General features: G+C 44.1%; 1 protein-coding gene across 4 annotated transcripts in view; it reads left to right on the top strand.

Moving 5' to 3' along the window:
* Window positions 1–27,266, top strand: part of SEPTIN3 (septin 3) — a 34,830-nt gene extending 7,564 nt beyond the window's left edge. The window contains exons 2-10 of one of the 4 annotated variants that reach the window (XM_053255514.1): window positions 4,463–4,654; window positions 6,830–6,958; window positions 7,951–8,032; window positions 10,359–10,496; window positions 11,495–11,612; window positions 11,717–11,812; window positions 12,878–12,974; window positions 17,632–17,683; window positions 19,839–27,266. In XM_053255514.1, coding sequence (XP_053111489.1) covers window positions 4,463–4,654; window positions 6,830–6,958; window positions 7,951–8,032; window positions 10,359–10,496; window positions 11,495–11,612; window positions 11,717–11,812; window positions 12,878–12,974; window positions 17,632–17,683; window positions 19,839–19,974 — 1,040 coding nt within the window. In that variant the 3' untranslated portion in view covers window positions 19,975–27,266. Of the gene's footprint in view, window positions 1–4,462; window positions 4,655–6,829; window positions 6,959–7,950; window positions 8,033–10,358; window positions 10,497–11,494; window positions 11,613–11,716; window positions 11,813–12,874; window positions 12,975–17,631; window positions 17,684–19,838 lie in introns of all 4 variants that reach the window. The other 3 variants (XM_053255513.1, XM_053255517.1, XM_053255516.1) reach the window with 3 other exon arrangements.
* Window positions 27,267–27,845: the final 579 nt, after the last annotated feature.

Here is a 27,845-nt window from a genome sequence, read left to right as displayed (position 1 = left end):
ATCTTTGGTGCATCTTCCTGCCACTGTCAAAGGTAAATTAAGGTCAAATGACACCATAAAGAAGTTCTCATGGCCATTTTCAGTAGGCAGGGAGGGCGTGGGGTGGGGGAGGCAAGATTGAGCTTAGCTTCCCCACAGATGATCTCGATCCATGTGCAGCTCAGGTGCCCACATGAGCAGCGTGGAATTCTGGAGGCCGAGAAAATGCAGCCTGGCCTTCAGATATTCCTAAATGCACCATACGAGGAGTACGGTGCATTGAAGGATTTTCCCTCAAGCCGGGCCCTCTAGGCGCCTGGCTCTGTGTCTGCCAGCTGAACACACACACAGAGGTGCACCTAGGTAATTTTGGAGCGTGGACCTAAAGGCCTTTAGAGGTCCCTCTCCCCGCCTCCAGTTAAGCATCATCCCCCTACACACACACACACACACACACGGTGACTCATGCACTATTTTTAACATGTGAGTTCTTGAGGGCGCAAACAGCAGCTGAATTCACAAGAATACAAGACTATAAAACAGGTGTATCTATGCAAATCTGCATTAGCAGAAACCTTTCAAGTTAACAGATTCCCCTCCCACATATTTCTTTTCCCCACTCCTCCCTCTGTCTCTAAAGCAATCGGCACAGGTCACAATCACACCTGGCCACCCGGCGCAGTGCGAGCTGGTGGTGCAGCATGGTGACCACACCACCTAGGACAGCTAAAGCGGATTTGGGGACCCCCAAGGGGTGTGGAGGCCCTGGACTTCGGCCCCAAAGTCCAGGGGGAAGAGCACTTCTGCACACACACGACCCCAGACCTGGGTAAAAGGGCATGCTCATGTCTTTTTTCCTGGGTAAAAATCCTTGGCTACCCGGAATCAGCCTCTATCCCAGCGCTTCACACAAGCAGCCCTGCCCAAGCCTGGATAGGGCTGCTTGTGTGAACAACCTCCATATGTCTACCAGAAGCACCCTGAATTGCTGCCCCAAATCATGAAAAAGCTGGAGATCACAAGTCAAATTCCATGTATGCCAAGGATTCATTGCAATGACATGAGCGGTGAATAACAACAACAACAACAATATGAATATGTATATACTGATTTTCAACAAAAGTGCTCAAAGCAGTTAACACAGAAAAATAAAACATAAATAAGATGGTTCCCTGTCCCCAAAGGGCTCACAATCTAAAAGGAAACATCTTATTTATTTATTATTTCTCTGTGTAAAACCGCCCTGAGCCATTTTTGGAAGGGCGGTATAGAAATTAAATAAATAAATAAATAAATAAATAAATAAATTAAATAAGGTGGACACCAGCAACAACCACTGGAGGGATGCTGTGTTGGGGTTGGAGAGGGACAGTTGCTCCCCCCTGCTAAATATAAGCGAATCACCACTATAAAAGGTGCCTCTTTGCTCAGTTAGTAGAGGTCTGGTAAGCACTGGTAATAGCCCTATAATAAGCCTTGATATAGCTCTTTTGAGTGCTCCAAATAGTTCACAGACATTGTTAAGACATGGTTTGTTTGAAGGCATGTGATGCAGTAGCCTTGCTGAAGCTAAGCTGGTCTAGGTCTGGTCAGTGAGACACGTGTGAACTCCATGTACACCATTGTGAATTCCATTGAAGAAAGGTGGGATATAAATGAATCAAATAGAATCATACAAAAATTCTGTAAGGTTAGGCAGTATTATTGCAGGTGGAAGCAGTGGGGGCTGAGTCTGCAGGGGAATGGCTTGCTCAAGGCCACTTTGCGAGTTCGCTCCTGAGGTGAGATTTGAATCAGGGTTTCCCCTTAACTTAAATTACATTGTGTTGGGGTTTTTCCAAAGAACTTCTTCACAGCATTGGTCACATGAGTCTGGCACTGAATAGACAAAGAAAGGCAGCAGAGTAGAAATGTGACATGTTTGAAGCATTTGAATACAGCTATTAGAACTGGATCTATGAAGTGGCCTTATTCCGAGCCTAGTGTCCTAGTGTTGAACGGCCCCCAGAGCATTTGATTTGCTATAGAGTGAAGAGATGCTGATTGTCATTAGGTTTTTTTAAAAGGATTTTTGCCCTGGGTAATTCTAACTAAATGTATCTCTATCTTTTGATAGAGACTTGCATTTTGGGCAATATACAAATGTGTGTAATAATAAATAAAAATAAATTTGGCGGGCAAGAGGTACTGGATACATGAACAGTAAGTGTTCTCTCCCATGATTCACATCAGTCAGTTGCCATTGCTGAGGAAATGTCTCATCTCTTGTATTATTTAGCCATGCAAACAGGAGTGCACAGATATTTCAACTTTTCCATTAGAATTGCTAGGATTTGATTTTTGGATGCCAATCAAAACTATTAAGCCCTTTTAATGTCAGTCGCCATTTTGTGACCAGGCATAAGCTAATACAAGAACTGCATTTTAGTATTTGTAAGATGTTATGTTATCTGCCACATGAGGCGTGCAATGGCTCCAGATAAAATGTAGTGTATCAATACATATAGAGAGATGTGATGGTATCCCATTCATATTTCTCTTGTAATTATTTGGACAGATCATTATGGACCGCATTTGCACCTCATAGTTCCACATTAGAAAACAGGCCCTGTAGGTGTGTGCTTTCACTTAACTTGGGGCTCAGTTGCTGTCCTGTTCCTGCTACCACTGCTGGGTGGCTCAGGTTCCTTCCTTGCCGGCAAAAACATGGAGCTGTCCAGCAGGTCAGGGAGCAACATTTAAAAAGAACAGGGGAGCTGTCCAGCTAAGGACGCACTTGGGATTAAGAGCCAGTTGAGATTGGGTTTTGTATCAGCAACTAGCAAGTAACAACTGGACTATTCTATAACTGGCCCTGCTGCCCCTGTCTTCCTGAAGCATCATCAGAACCCTGTTCAGTGGGAAGAGAGTGGGTCTTGTGATAGTAAGCATCAGTTGTTCCCTTTGCTAAGCAGGATCTGCCTTGGTTTGCATTTGGTCAGAAGACATATGAACACTTTAATGTATACCCCTTAGAGCAGGCCTGCTCAACTTAGGCCCCCCAGATGTTTTTGGACTATACCTCCCATAATCCCCAGCCACAGTAGCCAATAGCCAAGGATTATGGGAGTTGTAGGCCAACATCTGCAGGAGGGCCGAAGTTGAGCAGGCCTGCCTTAGAGGATGGGGCTATAGCTCAGTGGCACAGCATCTCCTTGCTTGCAGAAGGTCTCAGATTCACTCCCTGGCATCTCCAGGTAGGACTGGAAGAGACTTCTGCCTGAAAACTTGGAGAGCTGCTGCCAGTCAGTGTGGACAGTACTGAGCTCGATGGACCAATGGTCTGGCTTGGTACAAGGCAGCTTCCTATGTTCCTATCCACATGATATGTTGGTTCTGGCCTCCTCCTGCTGCTGCTGAGTAGGGCTCAGGGAAAGGAGACCTTTTATTGACAGATGAGCACTGTACCTCCTCCTCTGGGCCTCACTGCCACTTCTTATCCTGGGGTCTCAGGGTTGATCTTGGAGAATCTGAAGCTGGGGGAATGGAACTAGCCAGGATATGTCAGGTCCCCAAGTTTGCAGCCTCCCCGAGCAGGGCACCTTCTTGAATGGTGGTCTTGTGGTGGGGAGTGGATTCTCAGTTATTCCCCTTGATCCCCATAAATGCAGGACAGACCTCCCCCACCCAGCATCCTTTGCTCTCCTTTATATACTTATTGCCTCCTATGAAGTCTTCATGTTCCCTTCTCTTTCCTGAGTAAGAGGAAAATAGTGCCCTCCTGGACACCCTCCCCCACCCGAAATTGTGTTTGTATGGGACTATTTGAGTGCAGAGCTCTTTGAGGGGTGACAGTGCCCTCACTGTCCGAAGAAGGACTCACATGACATAGCATTTAAAGGGATTTAAATGCATTTTCTCTGCCAAGGGTGGGTGGAGAGCTCTGAAAATGCACGATCGTGCTCAGCATGCCCCCTTAGAGATCGTGGCCAATCACAGCTGTTCTGCTAATGTGATGATGCTTTGCCCACGGTCTGGCCATGGAGCTTTCTGGGATTATCCTCAGAGCAGCAGGGAGCGGCTCCCATCTCCTCGAACCGGAGGTTGCTCAACTGCAGTTGGACGAACATCTGCAGTGTGGTTTACAGTTTACAATTGAAAATGGAGGGTCACCCATCTCTGGTGTTGTGTTATGTCTGAATTTGGCCTTTCTCTCTCCTGACATGTAAACAGAAGTAGAAGTCAAGTGACTCCAGATCTCAGCCCTCAAAACAGTACTTTAGTTGTCTGCAGGTCAGGGGCGTAGCTGGGGAGAGGGGGCCCATGTTCATCCTTCTCCCTGGTGGCCCCTTGGAGTGAGAGAGATAATGAGGAAAATAGGAAGGGTTGGAGCTGGGGCCTCCTCATGAGCTGGGGGACTTGGGTTCTTTGAATCCATTGGCTCCATTATAGCTACACCCCTGTTCAGGGTCATAAACTATTTGTTTTTCTTCTGTTCTTGCAGGGCCAGCAGATACCAAGCCTGAAACAACCATGTCTGAGCTCGTGCCAGAGCCCCGGCAGAAGCCAGCAGTACCGATGAAACCTGTTGGTATTAATTCTAACCTGCTGGGCTACATTGGGATCGATACCATCATAGAACAAATGCGCAAGAAGACCATGAAAACTGGATTTGACTTCAACATCATGGTTGTAGGTAGGAAGAGCTGGAGCCAACAGATTTGTGATGGACAGCTTTGATGTGAAGCCAGAGTTCGACACTATTAATAAAGGCCAACATCCAGATTAACAAAGTGCTGCTGCTAACACTGTACTGGTCCTATGGGGGCGGGTGATTTTAGTCAATCTCTCCTTCCTTCTGAAGCCCACTGTGCCCTGCAACAATATGTCCCTGAAGATTGCACAGTCTTCAGGGGCATATTTTTGGGAGGCACGGTGGACTTCAGAGGAAAGGGGAGATTGACCAAAATTACCCCTCCCCCACAGCAATATCAGCAGCACCAGCACTTGTTAGTCTGGATGTTGGCCACTATTTGCAGACTCACATGAGGTAAGGAGTCAGGATGCTAGGAGCCCAAGACTGAAACCAGACTAATGTCAACATTTGTATTCCAATTATTTGTGACCCAAAAGGTCTATTCTCACTGTAGTCAACCTGTGCCTGTGTTGTTACACTTCACACTATGTAGAATAGTGATCTTCATGTAAGGCCGGGGGCCAGTGCCAGCCCCCATCAACCCTTAGTGCAGGTCCCTGGCTGATTGTTTATTTGATCTGTGAAAAGTTGCATCCAAAGGTGAATATTCTGTAGAGTTCCCCTGGCATCATGCAGAGATGACCATTCCTGCTGTCCAGGGCTGCACTTTGCCCAACACTGGGGAGCTCCTTTAAGGGAAATGGAGCCCCTTTGAACCCCTGCACCACCTTGGAAGGCATGCACAGTGTGCTGGGAAGTGTAGCCTTTCCCAGTGCTTTCCTTCTAGAGCAGGCACCCCCAAACTGCGGCCCTCCAGATGTTGCTGAACTACAACTCCCAGCATCCCTAGACACAATTTTTTGTGGCTGGGTATGCTGGAAGTTGTAGTTCAGCAACATCTGGAGGGCCGCAGTTTGGGGATGCCTGTTCTAGAGCTCTTAAGAGATGCTCCGTTTCTCTTAAAGGGCCCTCTCAGCACTGAGAAAAGTGCAGTACTGTGTGGAGGTCACCAGAGTGAGGAATGGCTCTCACACTGAACTTTTTGTGTGTGTGGCCAGAATTGCCCCTACTAGAAAAATAATGAAGATCACTGATGTAGGGGGATGAGATTTCACTTAGACACCCTGCTAAATGCATCAGCTGGCAGAAGCTAAAAACAGGGCTACTTTGTGATTCATAATCCTAGAAACCAGCCCCTTCACAATCCATCTAAGTCCTCCCATTTTTTCAGCATGTAACATCAAATGTATTGGGGTGGGCTTAGGTCTGTCTGTCTGTCTGTCTGTCTGTCTGTCCCAGGCATGCAGCATGCAATTCTGGAAAGAAGCAGATGTATCTACAAAATACACAAAATTTATGAACAAGAGGGGCAAAAGTGAAATGAGATGTGCCAAGTTTGTTGGCTGAGACAGAGTTGTGCACAAGGCTACTGCTCATGCTGGTCTCTACAGGTCCAGTCACCTGACACCATACCTGCCTTGCTACATTCACCACAACAGCATCCCAGGGGAAAACCTACCTGCATTTATCTGGGACATTAGAATATAAAAACATAAGAACAGCCCTGTGGTGCACACATGACCGCCTGCATGTATGGCAGCCATGTGTGTGCTGCTGCGATGCAGCCATGTGTGGTCTTTTGGGAAGGACAGCACCATGCCTGGAACAGTGGTGGGGCAGCAAAAGAGCAGGTAAGGACCTCCTGCGTGACTGATTTTTAAAGCTTGCCCTGTGCCAGAACATTTTGGATGCAGCCACCTGAATCATTTCAGTGCCTCTCTAATGAGGCGCCAAAACGATTCAGGCACATCCCTACTATCTAGTCCACCATCCTGTTTCCCAAAGTAGCCCACCAGATGCCTCTGGGAAGCCCACAGGCAAGAGACAAAGGCATGCCTCCACATCTGCAGCTGCTCCCCTGCAATTTTTATTCAGAGACATCCTGCCTCTGAGCTTGGAGGTAGCCTATAGCCATCAAGACTAATAACCACTAATGGACCTGTCCTCCATGCTTATAATCCTAGCTGTTTGCTGTTGCTCCAGACAAGTGCAAGGGACTATCTTCCTGATGAGCTCTCACTCTTAATCCAGTGCTTTCTCTCTTTCCAGTAGTTAAGTATAAATAGTTAAACCGACACAAAAAGACTGGCAAATTATGTACACTTCTTCTTTCAGGCCAAAGTGGGCTGGGAAAATCAACACTCGTGAACACACTTTTCAAATCCCAAGTGAGCCGGAAATCTTCGGGCTGGAACCGTGAAGAGAAGATCCCCAAGACTGTGGAAATCAAGGCTATTGGGCATGGTAAGAGGCCAAAACAGCATCTCTCATTCCCCTCACCCCATGTGTATTTTCTTCTTGGCTTTCAAATATTATAAAGTCAAGTGGGACCTGCAACAAAATGTAACAGTGGCCAATGTACTGCACAGCAGTAATTCAGTATAGGAAGGGCTGCAGGTCCACAGGGAGATTCCAGCATTCCTGAGGTGATGGTGTATTGTGCAGCAAATGGGCATAGAGGGGTGGCCAGGGACTGAATTTTGCTTCTCTCTCTTCCTTTCAAAGCCTTTCCTGCTTGCAGGAATATGATTCTGAGAGTTGTGCAGCCCTCAGGAACATTTTCCCGCAAGTGGAAAGCACTTTTGGAGGAATGGGGAAGAAGTGAAAATCACACCTCAGGTGGATAAGAATTTGTCCTGTGCACCTAATCATCTATTGCAGATCACTGCAAAAGGTGCATGCTCCACAGTGCTCCCTTTCTACCTTCCCCCCAAAATACAAAAGGTTCTAGGCAAAGATAGATATTTCTACAAAAACCATAGTGAATGGGATCTATAGACTGAAAGGGGTCTCTCCCTTTCCCACAGTGATGTAGATGGCTTCATACCATTTCAAAGAATTAGAAGATGGGGTAAATATGGGGTAAATAAAAGTCTGTTACTTACAGACATATATATCCTATGCTATAATAAAATCACATAAATCACATATACCCCTGCTAACTTGACAGAGGCATCTTTTAATGTGGTGATTCTCTTTATTTGGCGGGGGATAGTAACTGTCCCTATCCACCCCCAGCACAGGACCTCCAGTGACTGTTGCTGATGTCTATCTTATGTTTCTTTTTAGATTGTGAGCCCTTTGGGGACAGGGAGCCATCTTATTTCTTTATTATTTCTCTGTGTAAACCTCCCTGAGCAATTTTTGGAAGGGCAGTATAGCAATCGAATGAATGAATAAATGAAGGAAGGAAGGGATGAATAAAGGACGATAACAGCAGTGTTTTTCCCCTACAGTTATTGAAGAAGGAGGTGTCAAAATGAAATTGACAGTTATTGACACTCCTGGATTTGGTGACCAGATCAACAATGAAAATTGGTGAGAGTTTGGTTTCTTTGCTGCTTCTCAGTCCTCTCTCCCCTCTTTCTCCTGGATAACAGACACAACTTGAAAAAGAATATGGTGAGGGGTGGGGCTCAGAATAGACAGGGATTAGAATTTTCTTGGTCTGAGACAAACTCCACGATTGAAAGAGTCCTCTCTATGAGTCCACTTATTCAGCATTGCAGGGTTGATGTTTTTATGACAGTCAAATGCCACTTAGGAATGTTAGATACATGAGGGTGAACATGATCTATAAGATCACACTTTTGATCACATGTAGACACGAAGGGTTTTGCCATGTAGCAATTCTCCTTACTGAAATCAGGATCTATGATGTCACTAATCCACAGGAGTCACAATGCTGCCAAAAGAGGTGGAGTGGGCGGGAGGACCACAAAGGTGCCTTCCAAAGAAAAATGAACATTGAAGGATTATCTTGGTGCAAAGTTTGGGACTACTGCTATAGTTATCTTTGGAGGAGTATGCCTGCCAACATAAATGTTGTGGCAAATTCCAACAAATATGGTTATCTATTTTCAGGTCTGGGAATACTAAACTGCTACACACACACACACACACACACACACACACACACAGTCTAAGGCACTAAACCTCCAAAACAGCCCCGGATAATGTAAGACAAGAGCAAACAGGGATAAAGACATGGACATTAGATGTTAGAAATGAACTTGGTCCATTTACTCAGAGCAATCCCAGCTTAAGTGCTGGCACTGCCTCACCACCAACAGCCACACCCCTTATCTTGGCCATGCCCTCTGACCCAGACACCAGCGTCCAAGTCCACCCCACCTCTCTCTTCTCCTCTCCTGCTGTTCACTGAGTTCTGAGTGCACGGGAATGAAATTAAAAAACCCATCCCTGCATGCCCAGAAGCTGGTGAGCAGGAGGAGGAGGAAGAGGAGCAGTGAGAGGAGGAAGAGGTGGCACACAAGGCTCTGCCTCCCCTTCCACCTGTTTCCTACTGCCTACTGGCTTTCGGGCGCACAGGGATGGAATTTTAATATTTCAGCCTCACGTGCTCAGACACCACTGAATGGGGAGGGGGGGTTTGCTGGCATGCTGGGAATGCAGCGGGCTGCATTGGGAGTGACAGGTAGGTGAGGTGATACCTATGGGAGTGGGGTGGGATGCCCAGCTTGCCACCCTGAGGCAAGCAGGCACTGCCTCTTTATCTATCTATCTATCTATCTATCTATCTATCTATCTATCTATCTATCTAACATTTATAGTCCACCCCAAACACAAGTCTCTGGGCGGATTACAAAAAACAATAAAAACAACATGTAAAAAGGTTAAAACATTGCAACAATTTCAAACTTCAAACAATGTTAAAATATTAAAAATCATCAAACTATTAAAACAGCATCTAATTGTTTTATTTTTTTAGAGAGCGCCTTCTTCTGCATGATCCCCACTGCATGTTAAGGTCATCTGAGGAGGTCCGTCTTCAGTTACCACCAGCACGTCTGGTGGCAACTCAGAGGCGAGCCTTCTCTGTAGTTGCTCCTGGGCTGTGGAATGCAGTCCCAGCAGAAATCTGTAATTTGAATTCATTATTGGTTTTCAGGAGAGCCCTTAAGACCTATCTATTTCGATTGGCCTTCCAGGGTCTTTAAACCGTAAATGTTCGTTCTGGTCCTCTGGGGATTTTAAACTGTTTTAATTGTTAATTGGTTTTATTTTGTTTTTATAGTTTTTGTTTTTAACTGTTAATTGATTTTAATTGTTTTTATTTTAATGTAACCTGTTTACCTGTTTACCTGTTCAGTGCAGATTTGGTGATTTCAACTAAAAATTTATGTATTCTTATCAAGCAACTGATTTTCACTGACCTGAAGTCAGCTGCAGCGTAAATCAAACTAAGTACATGTAAACAACTCGTTGATTGTATGTTGTAATATGACAGGCTGATATTAAACACAGAACTATATATGACAAGAACAGATTGGGCAAATTGTACATGTAGTATACACTTGTTTGCATAATACTATAATAATTCAGACTATCCAAGCCTAGGTTACATGTCAAGCTCTTTTAAAATTAATTCCCCACTACCCTACCTTTTCCACATTTCATTCCTCCCCTCTTCAAAACAGGTCAGGTCCAGGAAATTCAGTTCTATCAGGGAGCAAATAAAGTGGTTTTGGTCTTGTAAGAATCTCTGTCTCTCTTCCCTCATTACCCAAATTGGTGTCTTCTTTTCCTATGAAATAAGGACACTAGGGACAGATTGGCCTGTGGTTGAATACGAGATGCACATATAGCCTCTGTTTTCTCTCTTTATTCCTGGCCCTCTTAGCTGGGAGCCCATTGAGAAATATATCAATGAGCAATATGAGAAGTTCCTGAAGGAGGAGGTGAATATTGCAAGGAAGAAACGAATCCCAGACACAAGAGTCCATTGTTGCCTCTACTTTATTTCTCCCACAGGTCACTCGTATGTATCTCTCACCCATTCTAATGCATGCTCATATGATGGAGGGTGGGCTGTGATGTGCTAGTTCAGCATATGTGACCCCCAGAAGCCAATTGACATCCATGCACAGTCTAGTGTGCCAATCCTCCAGTAAGCTGCACAGAAAACCAAGGGAATTAATAGGCTGGATGCAGCTGATGTCCACATGGGAACTTGGACACATTTTTACTGTTGTGTCAAAATAAGAGTATAGTTAGCAGTGGTAAAAGTACATTTCATGCCTTGCCAGAAGTTTATGACTATGGAGCGCCGGAAAAGTTCCATAATATTTTGCTAGTCCTCACTGCTTATATGTCTCTGTCTACGATCATCGCTCATGGGAACCGCCCATGGCAGCATCCTCTTAGGGTGCCTTCACATGTGATATATTATGTACATGAGTATACATGGCTGCTGGAAAAAGAAATGCTCATGTATCTTGTTATGTATGAAGATCATGCAAGTGTTCATTTTGTCCGTGTACACTCATTGGGAATTTGCTATTAGCCATAGTTTCCTAACAAAATAGAGACTTGTGTTATCCTCATAGAATACACGTAATTTTCAGATATGATAGCATATATCAGTGTGCTTACATTTTGCCTTGTACCAATTTTTTTCTGACACGTAATTTTCAGATATGATAGCATATATCAGTGTGTTTACATTTTGCCTTGTACCAATTTTTTTCTGATACCTTGTGGTTGCAGCCCTTAAGAGTCTCCCCATTTCTTCTTTATCTCTCTCCCAGTCTGTTGTGTATGTCCAATAACTATTTTATGCTGTGGTCATGGAGGAAATTAACAAGAAAAGATCTAGTGTCACAGATGGGGAAGGTTTTTGTTCAGTTTTCCCCCTTTCTAACCTAGCAACAGAGTAAGCAGAGGGGATTAATTTTGCAGAGGCCAGGAGTAGGAAAATATGCTCATCTGTATTAAAGGTGGTGGTGATTTTCTAAAAGTCTTCTTCCCGGGCTGCAGCTTGCGACCTCTGGATATGGAATTCATGAAACACTTGAGCAAAGTAGTAAACATCATCCCTGTTATTGCCAAGGCAGACACCATGACACTGGAGGAAAAGATTGAGTTCAAACAAAGGGTAAGTTATCTGGGGAACATCCAGTAATGCACCCAAGTGCACACCACTAGGATCAATATTCTTTGTTCACATTGCTCTCCATTTTGAAATGTTTTCTCACCCAGGTTCGCAAAGAACTAGAAGTCAATGGAATTGAGTTTTACCCCCAGAAAGAGTTTGATGAGGATCTTGAGGATAAGACAGAGAATGACAAGATCAGGGTAAGATGCTCATGATTATGTTTGTGTCTGTGGAACAGGGTTTATTGTATTATGATAGTTTATGGCTACCTTGCTTGATGCTGAGCATCAGTTAGAAGTAACTAACTAAAATTAGCTACGGTTCTTCTGAACCTCTAAATACTGTTAGTACTTCCTCAGATGAAAATTAGGTCACATCTATTTTCTGGTGGCTGAGAAGCTTGAATTTCTGTTCATGCGTATATTTGCATTTTACAGGTTTAAGTGGGGGAAATCTACATATTTTCAAAGGTTTATAGTTTGTTTATTTACATCCCGCCTTTCCACTTATTAAGTGTTCAGGGTGCCTAGTAAGTGTTCAGTTTGAATTGCACCTTGTATAGGTTCCTGTATGTGACATGGATTCCCAGTTTTTAACATCAACACTGTTGGTCAGCTGCACATTTAATCACATTTAGTTAGCATGGGCAGATGTTAAACTAGTAGTGTAAACAGGTTTTCCATGTTGAATACAGCCAACATTTGCAAGTTAACTTTACTATTTCATAAGAACATAAGAACAGCCCTGCTGGATACCGAGCCCAAGGCCTATCTAGTCTCGCATCCTGTTTTACACAGTGACCCACCAGATGCATTTGGGGAACCCACAGGCAAGAGGTGAGCTCGTGCCCTCTCTCCTGCTGTTGCTCTGCTGCAACTGGTATTGAGAGGCATCATGCCTTTGAGACTGGAAGCTCATAGTTTGGTCCTAATACATAAGACTTTTTTTTAGACTTTGTGAAATAATACCTGGCAAATAAATAAATTCTAGTGTGGCCAAGGAAGTTTCTTCAGTTAGCTACATATCACACAGACACCATAGAAATGCTTCAGTAATGAATTATAGAACTATTAAAGGTCTATATAGTCTGGAGTTGGGTAATTTTGACTGGGAAATATGCATGTCCTATTCTGCAAAAGAACACATGCTAGGAATGGCAGGTGGTGACAGGCAGAAAGGTACATGGAACAAGATGTGGAAGAAACAACTATTGTCTGTAAGTGTAGTTCAGAAGAGCAACTTGTCTCACTGTTTGTTCTCAGCAGGAAAGTATGCCATTTGCAGTGGTGGGCAGTGACAAGGAATATCAAGTGAATGGGAAAAGAGTCCTGGGCAGGAAGACACCATGGGGAGTCATTGAAGGTAAAAAAAGAGAGGACGATCTTATTGTTTTAGATGCCTATAGGTTTCAGGTATCAAATGATAAAGTCTACAGCCCCAGCAACAAGTCCCAACATAACACAGTATATTGTACTGTATTTGTTGAGTGGTGTAAGGCAAAATATTAAAATCCTCATATAGCAGAGTATGCTCTGGTGGTAAAGAAGTTCAACCCAAGAGATTATCTGGAGACAGTAAGTTGAGTTCAAAAAACAAATAAAGATTTATTAAGAAACTGAAACATCGCATACTGAAAGAGAGACACAGAACTACATACCCAAACAGGCATTAGCTTTCAACAACAACTGAACAGTTCTAATTTCTCTGTTTCTCCTAATAAAAGGTGACTCTGAATGTAAGACAATGGACCGGGTCTCATGAGCACACAGGGCATACTGGGGAGCGGCTTTTCGCCTCCCCTCCGGGGGTCTACTTGCAAGTAGCCACGCCACGGAGCCACGCCACAGCTACTCACAATCAGATAGCCCAGGTTTGTGGAGCGCTCGCTCCGCAAACCCGGTAAGCGGAGGAGTGCTTGAGTGGGTTACCCGCTCTAGAACCACCGGGCTCACAGCGGAGCCTGGTGGTTCTCACAATCAGCAAAAATCGGGCTAGCCTCCACTAGCCCGATTTTTGCTGATCATGGGAATAGCCCCAATGTCTTCAAAGATGGAGGCAGAGGACTCTGAGGCCTGGTTTACACATACAGGTACATTTTAACTGCAGTTAAAGCTGCTAGTACACCAGAACACACAAAACGGCTAATAAGGGTCTAAAGTTAATTCCAGTTTCCCCCGACAAACTTCAATTGTAACCTGAGGTTTTCTCTAAGCTTTGCCACCGAACTGCCACTGAACTTTTCCATAATCACTGGACTGCTATGCCTGAAGGCAGACTCGCCCATAACTGCAGTTACGTGCCCATTTCCAAACTCCAGTCATAGAGGCAGCAGTGCAGACCCACCCCGAGGATGTGGCTGCTTCACGCTTCTAGGTCTAGTTGGCAGCTGCTCAGAAAGAAGCCCATGCCCCTCCTGTCAGCTGTGCAGCTATGGAGTTGCCGGACGACAGGGATGCCAACATGCCCCATCCTGGACTGGCAAGCCAGTCAAGCCACGCAGCCGCTCATGGGCAACAGTCATGGGTGTCCACAAGCACAAACCCCACAAGTGGCAGCACAAGCAGGGCATCGGATCACGGCTGTGGGAGGGGGAAGCCAAAAGTCAGACCCAAGCAGGGAAGCTGGAGCAGCCAAGTTCTATTTTTCACACAGAAAGGGTGGGGAAGGGGGCCCCAGCCCCTTCCCCAGGTGGGAATACTTGTTCTCTAAGTCTTTCTCATGAGAAGAACTGTCTGTGGGTCACGAATGCCAAATGAACGAAATGGTACTCATATTGTACTACTACCACAATGATGGTGACGACGACAAATATTTATATACTGCTCTTCAACCAAAGTTCACAAAGCGGTTTACAAAGAAAAATAAACAATACGTAAATAAAATGGTCCCCTGTCCCCAAAGGGCTCACAGTCTAAAAGAAACATAAGGCAGATAGCAGCAAAAGCCACTGGAGGGTTGCTGTGCTGGGGCTGGATAGGGCCAGTTGCTCTCCCCCTGCTAAATAGAAGAGAATCATCACTTTAAAGGTTGTCTCTTTGCTCAGTTAGCGGGGGCTGTATGAGGTGATGCCCTCAATGTGGAATGAATAGCTCCCCATTACCCCATGGATTGCTCTCTCACGGGAATGGTAGACTAAGAGGACAGGGCCTTCTCTGTTGCTTCCCCCAGATTCTGGAATGCTCTCCCTGTGGCTATTCACCCCTCTGTCTCCATCATAGTTTTTAGAAAGTGTGTGAAATCTTGGCTTTTTACCCAGACTCTTTCATATGATTGTCTCTACTGCTGCTGCTTTGTATTTTGCATAGTTATATTGTGCTTGTATTCGAAATCTTTTTAGTCAGATCTGTGTTTTTATATTCTAGCTTAACATTTTAATTGTGTAATTTCTATAGTCTTGTTTTAATTTTTCAGTGTGAGCTGCCTTGAGATTGTTTTAATGAAAGTATATAGTATACAAATTTAACAATAAACAAACAAACAAATAAATAAAGAGCAGCGAGGGAGGATGTGCCATGCAGGAAAGCTGCAGGGACGGGCACTTGGGCAAGTGCTTTCCTGGTCTCGGTGATGGCCGCCAAGCCACTGTCAAACCCTGCGCCCTGCCAACCCACCCGCCAATGTGGAGATGTGCACCCTACCCATGGCCCCAATGGGCAGTGCAGATGTCCCAGGGTGGCTGGAAACTGGGGCTTTCTACTCCTGGGAATCACTGCACCTCAAGATCTACATACGTCGCAATGCCGGCCCTGGCCCAGGAGTTTTGAATGTCTGGAAGGGTCTACTCCGCAGCCCACTGCCCGCACCGTCCATGCGAATGGTTGGTGTGGTGGCACTTTTGGCAGGGTCAGAAAGGCAGACCCCCCTCAAAGGGATTCCAGAGCAACCAAGTTCTATTTTTTGCACAGAAAAGGTGGGGAAGGGGAGCCCAGCCCCTTCCCTGGGTGGTAATATTTGCTCCCTAGTTTTTACTCATAAGAAGGACTGTCTGTGGGTCACGAATGCCAAATGAATGAGATGGTACTCATGTTGTATGAGGTGGTGCTCTCAATGTATGATAAAGAGCACCCCATCACCCCACAGACCACTCTCTCATGAGCGTGGCAGACTAAAGGGAGTGAGGGAGGGTGCTCCAAGCCAAAAAACTGCAGGGACGGGCCCTTGGGCAAGTGCTTGCCTGGTCTCGGCAACTGCCGCCAAGCCACTGTCAAACCTTGAACCCTGCCAACCCACCCGCCAAAGTGGAGATGAGCACATTACCTATGGCCCCCAATGGGTGACACAGCCATCCCAGGGTGGCTGGAAACCGGGGCTGGGAATTACCACACCTGAGATCTACATGCATATGCCACAATGCCAGCCCTGGCCCAAGAGTTTTGAATGGCTGGAAGGGTCCACTCCACAGCCCACTGCCCACACTGTCCATGCAAATGGACAAATAACCCCTCCTAACTGGGCAAAGAGGCGCCTTTTATCATGGTGATTCTCTTTATTTAGCAGGGGGAGAGTAACTGGCCCTGTCCACCCCCAGCACAGTACTTCTAGTGACTGTTGCTGGTGTGTGTCTTATGTTTATTTTTAGAATGTGAGCCCTTTGGGGACAGGGAGCCATCTTATTGTTTGTTATTTCTCTTTGTAAACCGCCCTGAGCCATTTTTGGAAGGGCAGTATAGAAATTGAAATAACAATAACAATAACAATAATAATAATAATAAATGGTTGGTGTGAGGCTGCTGTTTGCAGGGACTGAAAAGCAGACCCGCCAGAAGGGATTCCAGAGCAGCCAAGTTCTATTTTTCACAAAGCAATGGTGGGGAAGGGGTCCCCAGCTCCTTCCACTTTGGGGGGGTTCGTGCCCACAGAGGCAAGTTCATGAGCAGGACAGGTCACTGAGGACAGTCTTGGGTCAGCTGAGCTCCTTTTTCAAGGAAACTGCCACTCTATCCAGGGCTCACTGGCCAGGCATCAGAGTGACAGGCCAAAGGGACACCTCCAAACAGCTCATGAGAGGGACCATCAGAGTGGAGAGGAAAGAAGCAATGTGCCTGGGAAAAGCATCACTGGTTCAAGAGGGCAACCCATCGCCTTCTCCACCTAACACCTCCCTCATGAGGGTGTCAGGCCATGGGTGCTCTGAATAGAGTGAGGATGGTTTCTGGCTCACAGTTGCAGTGAGTGCTATCCCAGGAAACACATTTCTAGACCTGGGGAACGCGGACAAGCTGCCACAATACCGTGCCCATTTCCTGCCTGCATGTCCATGTGTACAGGTGTACCTTTTACAGCACCCTGGAATGGCCACCCAGCTCTCCAGCATTGTCTGGAGAACAGGGTATGGGTGGGGGCTCGCCTCTCCCATCCATCCCTGTACCTGCAGCTCTGCATATGGCAGGAGGGTAGACCAGGAACCAGGAGTTCTGAATGGGTGGACAGGTCCATGTAAGTGTCCAGCCCTCCACCAATACCACGCACCCACCAGGGCAAGGGGAAGGGGGGCATCTACATGCCCTCTGGGTGCTTTACAGGCCCGAACAGAGGAAGCATGTGGGGAGCTTTGGGGGGATCTGCTCTATTTTTTTTAACAAAGAAAGGGTGGAAAGTGGGGTCCAGCCACTTCCTCGGTGGAGTGTGGATTACCACCCGTTATTCATGAGCATGGCCTTGGTTACTCCTCATCAAAACATGATGATGAGTGTGGCCACAAAATGGCCATGCAGACTATGCCCACTTATATGAGTGTCAGTCTGTGGGTACTCTGAGTAGAGCTGCATTGCTGTGGGTTTGGAAGCAGTGGGCAGAGCTATCCCAGAGATTGCTTTCCTGCTCCTGGGGATGGCAGCCGAGGTGCCTGAAAAACCAGTCCCCTGCCTGGCCATTCACACCTGTGCACAGGTGCACCATCACCAGCGGCCCCTGCAGTCACCCTAGCTGCCCCAGGGTCGGGGGAGCAGAGGAGAGTGCCCAGTTCTATTACTGCTTTCCTATTTAACACATTACTGGAATTATTTTCTTTTATTTACAGTGGAAAATCTCAATCACTGTGAATTTGCCCTACTCCGAGACTTCGTCATTAGGTGAGTTCCTTGGCTGTTGCTCTTTATTGAATTGAAAATAACTTGCTGGTAAGATCTCAAATGAAAGGTTTTTTCACACGTGAACAGTTATAGCATTAAATGTGATTTTAAAAAGTAAAGTTAGTGCTTTTAAAAGCAGTTTTTAAGGGCTGCAAAATGAAGTTCAGTGTAACTGGCTGACATGGGCGCTTTCCACATTAGACCCCGCAACAGGGTCATGTCACATCTCGGAAGTGTGCTTCCACACTTCTTGTGTTGTGACACCACAGTCCCTACATGGACAGCAGGTGCCGTTCACATTTCCAGTGCCTTGTTTCAAATTTAATCACTGCAATTTAGAGCTATGGCATTGTATATGCAGCGTAAAAAGGTTGCTGTTTTTTCGGGTTGATCGTTTCCGCGAGACTGCTACCCCTGCTGCTTACGTTTCGAATGCAACTTGCCTGAACAGAGGCATTTTGCTGCTGTTGAGCAGCTAGTCTTCAAAGCGCCAACATGAGGAAAGTTACTCAAAGTTGTCCCACTGAAATTGAAAGGACAAGTTAGACAATGCCTACTTTGACGAAAGCATGCTGTCGAATCGATGTCAACTCCTGGTGGCCACAGAGCCCTGTGGTTGTCTTTGTTAGAATACAGGAGAGTTTTTACGATTGCCTCCTCCCACACAGTATGAGATGATGCCTTTCAGTAGCAGAGTGGTGTAGTGGTTAGAGTGCTGGACTAGGACCGGGGAGACCCGAGTTCAAATCCCCATTCAGCCATAATACTAGCTGGGTGACTCTGGGCCAGTCACTTCTCTCTCAGCCTAACCTACTTCACAGGGTTGTTGTGAAAGAGAAACTCAAGGATGTAGTACACCGCTCTGGGCTCCTTGGAGGAAGAGCGGGATATAAATGTAATAATAATAATAATAAAAATAATAATAATAATAATAATAATGCTGCCCTCATTATGTCAGTCAGTAAATGTCAAGTGATGCACACTGAGGAAATACTTTAACTTTTGTATACAGTGGTCATACTGTATATGTATTAGTGGAAAGGGTGATTAATGTTATTAGGAAAAATATTTTGGAGTCATAGTGTTCAATGAAAAGATCAACTCAATTTGCAGTGATGTTAAAAAAAGAGAGAAATTCTATGCTAAGAATGATTAGCAAAGAGCTTGAAATAAGATGCCCAGCATTGCCATGCCTTTATAATGGCTGTGACTCTTTAGGAAAGTGAAGGTCATGCTGCATAGTTCAATAAAAGTTGGACAGTTCTGTGCAAGGCTGTCCTTAGAGAGCTCTGGTGGGGTGCAGGAGCTGGGGCAAATAGGAGAGTAGGCCCCCCTTCCAGTTAATTTTAATGGGGGTTAAAAAAGCAGGGCCTGGGGCAGTTGCCCTGCTTGCCCTGCCCTAAGGACAGCCCTGGCTCTGTGTTAAGGAGTACTGCAATATAGATTCAGAATAATACAGCCAATATTGTCATGCTCTTATTTAAATGAATGTTGCAGCCACATTTGGAAGAATGCATAAAGTTCTGGTATTTCAAAAAGGTTGTCAGAGCTGGAAAGGAAGCAACAAAGGGCAGCCAAAATGATAAAGGGTAGGAGCACCTTTCTTATGAGGAAAGGCTAAAGCACTTAAACAAGATGGCGGGCCATGAGAGAGGTTTATTCAATTATGCATGGTGTAGAGAAAGTGAACAGAGAGAATGTTTTCTTTTTCTCTCATAACACTAGAATTCAGGGTTACCCAATAAAATATTGATAGTACTTCTCCATACAGCAGAGAATTAATTTATGGAATTCATCACCACAAGATGTGATGATGGCCACTGGTTTTGATGGTTTTAAAAAGGAATTCGACACATTCATGAGGATAGGTGGTAGGTTTGTTGCGGAAATCCTTGCGCAGGGAGATAAATTGTAGCCACTGTTTTGGAAAATGGAGTGGAGATGTACTGCATTGGTGAAATGGGAAAAGGAACAAACAATTTTGTAAAAAATAAATGAAGTATATGCTCTATGAAAGGATGAGCTAATGCTGAGAGAGGAACCTTTTTGTTGTTGTATTACCCCTTTCATTGTTTAAAACTAAAGAGCTACCTGAATGCTCCTGGGCTTGCATGGTAAAGTAGCCACTTCTCTCTTTCTCTGTCCTGATCTTCAGGACCCACCTTCAAGACCTAAAAGAAGTTACACACAACATCCACTATGAAACTTACAGGGCTAAACGACTGAATGACAATGGAGGACTCCCCCCAGTGACTGTAGAGACAGAAGAAAACCATGAAAGTAACCTGTGAATGACCCATCTGGTCTTGCTGTTATCTGACATCTCTGAATTATAACCACTACTATCACCCCATCCCTTGATTTGAATTCAAGCCTCTCTTTGAAGCATGTGGAATATCCTTTGTGTGTGCATATGGGGGAAAACCAGGGACATAGCCCCAACTTCCTCAAATGTTCCCATACTGTTGTTTGTTTGTTTTTAATTTAAATTTTGTATTTTGCACAGCGGACTCTAGTCTTCCATTGTCACATATTTCAAGATTCAGCTGTGGATCCTGATCGTGGGGAATTTTGAAAGGAAGTCTGGAAGTGGTGTGGGGTCACGTGGAGTGCCTCCAAGGGAGGAAAAAACAAAACAAAACACTGGAGATCCATGTAAGGAAGTTGTAAGCATTAATGGTGGCATCATAGAGCCATGCTTTGGTGTATGTTTGACAGGTATGGAAGAGGTTGGGTGGTTCTTCACCTGTGGTATCATAGGTTCACCACTTAATATGGAAGCAGGAAAAATGGACTTAGACTTGGATCATAAGCACACTTATGTGGAAGTAAGGTCCAGGGAAATCAGTGGGAGGGATTTGTTGCCAAATAAATGTGTTTAGAATCAAAGTGCCATGGTGGAAAAGACAGACTGGATTTTGGCCAATGTTTGCCATGGGTGGTGCTGCTTAGAGGCAAATTTATAGAAAGACAGCTAAGAGTTTGGATTTCATTTGGAAATGTTAATTTGTTTCGCGGTGGGGGCATTTTATAGAGAGGAACCCCTTTCAAATTGTGATACAAAGAATTTTTGATAGGTGCAAATATCATCTTTAGGTTGCCATTACACATCTCAGATGTCTTGGTCCTGTGTGACCCTTAACATTGTCAGACATATGTTTCAACAGGAACATAATTGCAACAATCCCATTTGGGTTGCTGTAGGAGCTGGAAACAGCAAGAACACATGTCCCACTTGTGCCTTTTCTCCCTCCAACCCACTGACTATGAGAGGGCAGCTTTCTGCTAAGCAGAGAGTATCTTAAACTGGGAATATTTCCCAGAAGATGCCCCAATCTATTGCGCATTCAGAGGTCAAACAGGATAGAGTTGACAAAGGAACAAAGTACTTGGGCAGGGCATGCTTTCCTTTGATCTCTATAGTGAGGCATTCTTATTGTGGTTCTACTTGTCCAGGACACCATTTGTTTGTACCAGGTGTGCTGCCAATTGCAAAACAGATCTTCTGATATGGAGTCTGACAGCACATGAAAATATTAGCTTTTATTTCCTAAGCAAAGAGCAAGTGCCTCACCTTCATGGCTATGGAGAAAACAGTTTAAAGGTGTATGAGTATCTCTACTTGAAGACCTGAAAAGCAGAGGTGGTTTGTGTGGAAGTTCTAGTGGTTAGGAGGACTTTATGGCCCTATACCAGTCCCAAACTGTCCTTGCCCCACCCTCACTCTGTTATTTCATACTGCCTTCCAATGTGCCATAAGTACCAATTAGTATTGTCAATTCTTTCAGATAAAAAGTCAGCCTTGCTCATTCTAATTAGCTACTTTGACTTTGTTTTTAAGAACAATTAGGAAATATATTTAAGATATAAAACAAAATTCCTCTATGCAAATTCAATTTTTCATTCTGTCCAATTTAATATACTTTTAAATGGTGTCCCATATTCCTCCAAGTAGAACCAAATTGTCTAATAATAATATGAGATACAATATATAGTCATAGGAACAGAACAAAACCTGCTGCCACCATCACAATATAATCTATTATTACCTCTTAGTCACAATTGCAAGTTACTAAAGAACACTAAAAGCAAATTTAAACAGAAAAGCTTTACAGATTTCCAAAAGCATGGAGATTTGGGCACTGGAGGGCCTCCTTGGGGAGGGAATGCAATAAAACTGGGGTCATTACAGAGAAAGGCTCATTGCATACCTTTCTTGGTTTCACAGATGGAAAAGATACAATCTGAAACAGGCTTCTTCAAATGATCTTAATATATGGGAACTGCCATATTGGGAAAGGCGCCCCATAAGCTATTATAGCTGATAAGAGAGAGAGGGGGAGGGAGGGAGATGAAAATTGGGAATTGCTTCTTGGAAACTGGAAAGGAAAGTGAATGCAAAATCCCATAACCATTTTGAACACTGTTACTCTTTTGTGGTGGCTCCTGAAAGAGCAAAGACTGTGGATGCTCTGAAACCCTTCCATGTAATTTTTCCACTGCAGGGAATGTTCACTTTTGGAGCCTTGGGCAGCATCAGAAGTGGGCACCATAGCAATATGTGTTTAAAATGATATAATTAATTTAAGAAGAAACACTTTGATCCACAGAACTTTGTGCCATGACCTCTCTGCTTAGTCCCATGCTAATTAATCATTCTCCTTTACACAAACAAAACTATATATGATACCCATGCCATTTCCTCATTTAGGTGATTGTTAGCTGACTATATATTTTATTGAAAGACCCACTCTGGCATGAGGATGAGGGTGACAACTTCTGTCTTGGTCCATACAGTGGTGATGCTGGATGTTAGCATACAACTTCTATTGTATGATGAGCCAAGAGACCCAAGTCTTTATAGCTCAGGCAAATATGACAGTTTGCTAATGTCTATATTGCATTACATTGCCACAATGCTAGAATCATAGGACTGGGGGCAAATGATCCAACTCTTCAGTGTGGGTTACACAAGATCTGTCTGTTTTCAGTGCAGGCCTAGTCAATGAAGCATGAGTTTGCCTCACGTTGGACAGGCCACAGATTATTTCTGTGCAGAAATAACAATACCTTATTTCTTCCTCTCTCTAGTGTAGCCATTTAGAGGTCAGTGAGAACAGCCAGTTTGAACATATCTGATCAAACCTAGTTTAAGTCAAAGATTAAAAGAGCTTAGTAATCTTTCCCTGGCTCTGAGGGGATTTTTGTGAACGTTGTCAGATTGGCAGCCTTCCACAGCCCTGCAAGAACAAGACATAATTGCATGGCCTTTCTGAGAAGCATGGATAAAGCTGGGAGAATCATCTGTCATTGAAATAGCTAGTTGGAAGCAATGCATGTTTTTGTACAGGGCCCTATGAAAGAACACTTTATAGAAGGGTTGCTATAGTAATTATAAGGTTATAAAACAACAGAAGAAAGGAAAACTGGCATATAAGACTTGAATATAATATCAGAAGTGTGTGAGGCCGGAGTGGAGATTAGAACAATAGGCAAAGGAGAGAATGGATGTCCTTTGGCAGAGGTACATCAGAGATGAATGCATTGTGGCTGTGATTTTAGCTCCTATATTTGTGCGTAGCCCACTTCAGTATCTTGTATGTTTGCCAATATAACATCATTATTGTCAGGCACAGGATGTTATCTCTAACAGCATTGCTTATTTCTGTCTGTCTATATCTGCTCTTTTTAGCTTTGCTGGAGGCTGAGCAGAGGAAACCTAGTAAACAGATCCTACTGCCCTGTATCAGCATTATCCTGCCTAAGATACAGGCAAAGCCTCAACAATGGTACTTGAATCCATGCATATCAGTTGGACTCCACCCACATGCAAGCAGAAGTTCTCATCCAAATCCCTATGCATCCTTCTGTCTTACTTGTAACTGCGCTACAATGCTTCAAGTGTCCATCCCAGTCTCTCTCCTATTAGCTCTCTCCTATTAACTTAAGGTGCATAGGCCTTTTTGTAGCAAACTGGTCTGACCAGATATATCAGCATTTTCTGTGCTGGATTATGCTCATATTTCCATCTTGTCACCCCCCAACCAGTTAATCGTATCAAGACTATTTCACAGCCAGCAGTTCCTCATCCTCTTCTGAATGGGGCAATACATAGGGCTGGTACACATTGCAAACCTGGAGAGCCACTTAAAATAATTTAACATGATGTAAAGTTGAGACCAACATTTTGCCTAAAGTGAAATTCAAAGCAAACGTTGGGGTTCCTTCACAGTAAATAATCACGGGAATTTTAAGGGAAGTCAAAAGATTATCATCATTTATGATTGATTAAAGCACCTAATATAGATATTAGGTACTGTCCAAAAATAATGTGAAGAGGTCCCTGCAGGGGTGTAACTATAATAGGGCAAGGGGAGACAGTTGTCTGGGGGCCCACTGCCTTGGGGGGCTCCCCAGAGGCAAGTCACATGACTGACTCCCCCAGTCGTGCACCCGCCCGGGCTTCCTTCAGTTGTATTCATCCTCCGAAATTGATGTGAGTGTTAAGACCTGGAGCTACCAGAACAGCATGTCTTTCTCTAGTACCATTAAATGATTTGCATCGTCCACAATTTACAAAACCTTTTGAAAAATAATTTAGGATGATGTTCTATTGTGGCACATAACAAAAAGCAATAGTGGTAACAAAAAGCATAGTTGCTGCGCCCCTGGGTCCTTGCTTGCAAGTTCATAATCTAAAAGGACAAAAGGAGAGGGGATTTGGAGCAGGGTGGAATGGAAACTTTGCACTACTTATATAAAAAGAAAAGAAAGCAAAAAGAGTTAAAGCAAAATGTATACAATAATTAACCCACAATTAGAAAATTAATCAAACACATCAAATAGAACATCAGAAAGGAAATACAAGAGAGAAAAGATGCATTTTAAATCATTTCTTGAAGTAGGACAAAGAGGAAGTTGTTGAATAGCTAAAGGGGGAAAGTTCCATGCATAAGGAGCCAAGAGAGATAAAGCATGGAGATGAGAAAGAATGCAAGAGAGAGGACTAAGAAGATTAGTATTTGATGAATGGAGGAAATATTTCCGGAAGACTGGTGAAATTTTCTAGGAGGCTTTCACATATCCCTAGCTGTTGTTGTCAAATTTTGCCTAAAGTGAAATTCAAAAGTAATTTGGAGGGAATCTCCTCAGGTGAAGCACTGAGGAGATTCCAAGAGCCAACAGAGTTATAAATCAGGCAAACATTTTTGGGATGTGTGTCATACATCTTCATGTGGCTATGTATGTCACCATCATATCCCTATTTAGACATTATGTTGTATGTGCAAACTGATGTCTGTGCACATATACATTGTTTATGTGAATGATTGTACACATGTTCATGTTAAAAGTGAATCTTGGTTCAGACGCTGTCAAATGCAGAATACAGATAGGAAAAGTACTGCTGTACATGTGTTGAACATAACATGTGAATGTACATGTTCAGGGCTGCTCAACTTCGGCCTTCCTGCAGATGTTGGCCTACAATTCCCATAATCCCTGGCTATTGGCCACTGAGGCTGGGGATTATGGGAGTTGTAGTTCAAAAACAGCTGTCAGGCCTCAACTGAGGAGGCCTGAATTGTATACAGATCTGTATGTGTGTACATTGTACACAGTTGGTATGTATATTGAACATAATGTGTTAATACGGCTCATGTGAACTGTTTGTGTGACTAAGTAAAGTCTATTCAGACATTAGGTTGTACAGTACATGTGTAGAGGTATCTGTACACATGTACACATTTTTCTGTGAATCACTGCACATGTGTTCATTTTTAAAGTGAACCTGGATACAGGAACCCTCAAAGGCAGGGTACAGATAGAATCGGACTAGTGTGTGTGCACTGAACCTAATTTGTGAATACATGTATACAGATTGTATGTATGTTGAACATAACATGTGTAAATAGGGCTCAAGTGGATTGGCAACTTTCTCCATGAGCGTTTGGAGACATTTGCAGTACGGAGGAAACTGGCAAATTCACATGATGAGCTGCTGCGCTCTAATAGCCCACCATGTGATGAAAGCTGCCATGTGAAGCAGTTTAAAGCAGCTTGGCCTCCACTTGGGAGCTGTAACATGCTTACCGGCCCATAGTGGGACTGCAAGAATTCAAGTCTATCCAAGGCTACAAAAGCCATAAATACTTATCCATTTAAGCCATTTTCATTTCAGAGCTGAAGCAAAATTGGACTGATGAGTCCATAACAGTAAGCCCACTTCTTCAGATAGCATCATTCACCGACAAGAAGCAGAGCAAGATATATAAGGCATTGATGCTATTGTCTAATGAAGGTGTGTAGTATCGCAGCCCACTCATGCAAAGAAGAGTTTCTTAATGCTGTAACTTTAACTATAGGGCTGTGTTTCCCTTAGATTATCCATGGAAGCAGTGAGTTTGAGGATAAAGATTGTTCTTTTTGATGTAGGAAGTTTGGTCCGTTCAGGGGATCCAAAACTGAAGGGGTCTTGATGGATTGTATTTCTGCTGAACAATTTATATCTGCATCATTCTAAACAGTAAAATGTACTTATTGGTTACTTTATCCCCAGCCATAGCATTTGATTTAAAATTCCATGCTTATGCTGACTTCCATTAGAGAGGTTTCCATCAATATTATAGTCAACTAAGTTTGCATGATCTTGTCAAAGCAATCCATGATGGTGAAAAGCAAAGATCTGCAGTCATGCCTTCTCTGTGTAGACTTCTGCCTTTCTGGATCCAAGCCAACAGTGGGAGCTGCAAATGTTCACAGACTCCAGCAGCAACCAAAGTAATGCACTATTATGAAATTGTCTTTTTCTCCATTCTTCTTTTCAATTCTAGCATCACCGATGACACCTAAGGAGCCCTTTGTTGATTACTAATATGATGACTACTGTTTTAACAATTATACAGTACCAATAGTTTGGTAAGATGTTAAATGCCCCTTGACATTAATTTTGGCTTTCCTCTTTTCCCCTCCTTTTTTGATACTACGTACAGATCTGTATCATATTGTCAGAAAAAGAAGTCAATAAACTGAGACATGGGGCACAAAGAGCTCATACTGTAGTGTCTGAAAGAAAACCCCACATTGTTATCGTGCATATAGAGATGTTATCTAAAGCATTTTGGAAATGTAGAACCCTCTTGGAAGAAAGTTAATGGACACTGGTAGATTACAATAAGTTAATGCAGAGCAACAAATACCATATTTATCTGAGTCCAAGGCTAGTCCCCCGCCCCCAGTTCTTTGATGTTAGAAATGGGGGTGGGGGTGTCATCTTAAATTCAGAGTCTTCTTTTAGGGTAAATACAAGTATAACCTGTATGTCACTTTTATATTTTAAGGGGGTCATCTTGAATTCAGGGTAATCTTCTATTTGGGTAAATACAGTACAAGCATAAGTGAATGAATGAAATCTAGATCCTCCTGGTACCTCCAGCCCAAGAGAGTACCACAATGAAGTCCTCTTGTTATCTCTCTAGCCCTGAATGAAAAAGATGACAAAAAGACAAGTACCAGTGATGTAAATGTTGCTAGACTTAACTTTCTATCTGTGTTCTGTTGTCTGATTAAAGAAAACATCATTTGATCAAGTGATTAATTGGTTTATTTGCTCAGTAATTTCTTTGCTTTTTAAAGTTTCTCCCCGATTTGGGTCTGACACTTACTTTCAGCATCATTGTATCAAATAATATTGAGCCGAGTCTCACGATCAGTGAGACCCAGTTTCAGGAGCAGCGCGGGGAGAGCGGGCTAAGCCCGCTCTCCCTGCACACGAGCAAATAGGGAGCCCTGGGCAGCCAGATCGGCTGCCCACACGATTGCTAGCTCCGTGACGGAGCCAGTGGGGGCTGGGGGGAACGGAGGGCCGATCAGCCCCCGCAAGCTCCAGCATGCCCTGCGCAAGTGTGCAGGGCATGCTGGCGAGACCCCCGGAGCCAGGAGGCGGCTTTTCACCTCCCCTCTGGGGGTCTCCTCATGAGTAGCCGCGGAGCCGCGCCGCGGCTACTCACGATTGAAAAAATTCAATCGGTTTTGGGGGACGGGGATTTAGGCGGGTTAACCGTCTGGGAGCCCACAATCACTCCCCTAGCTCGATTTTGGCTGATCGTGGGAATAGCCCCACTGTCTTACATGCCCAGGCTGGCTCTGTGATGCCATAGATTAC

This window comes from Hemicordylus capensis, chromosome 5 (assembly GCF_027244095.1).
Source record: "Hemicordylus capensis ecotype Gifberg chromosome 5, rHemCap1.1.pri, whole genome shotgun sequence".
Lineage (NCBI taxonomy): Eukaryota > Metazoa > Chordata > Lepidosauria > Squamata > Cordylidae > Hemicordylus > Hemicordylus capensis.
Note: the sequence above shows the minus strand (reverse complement) of the source record. Positions and strands in the feature narration are given on the sequence as shown.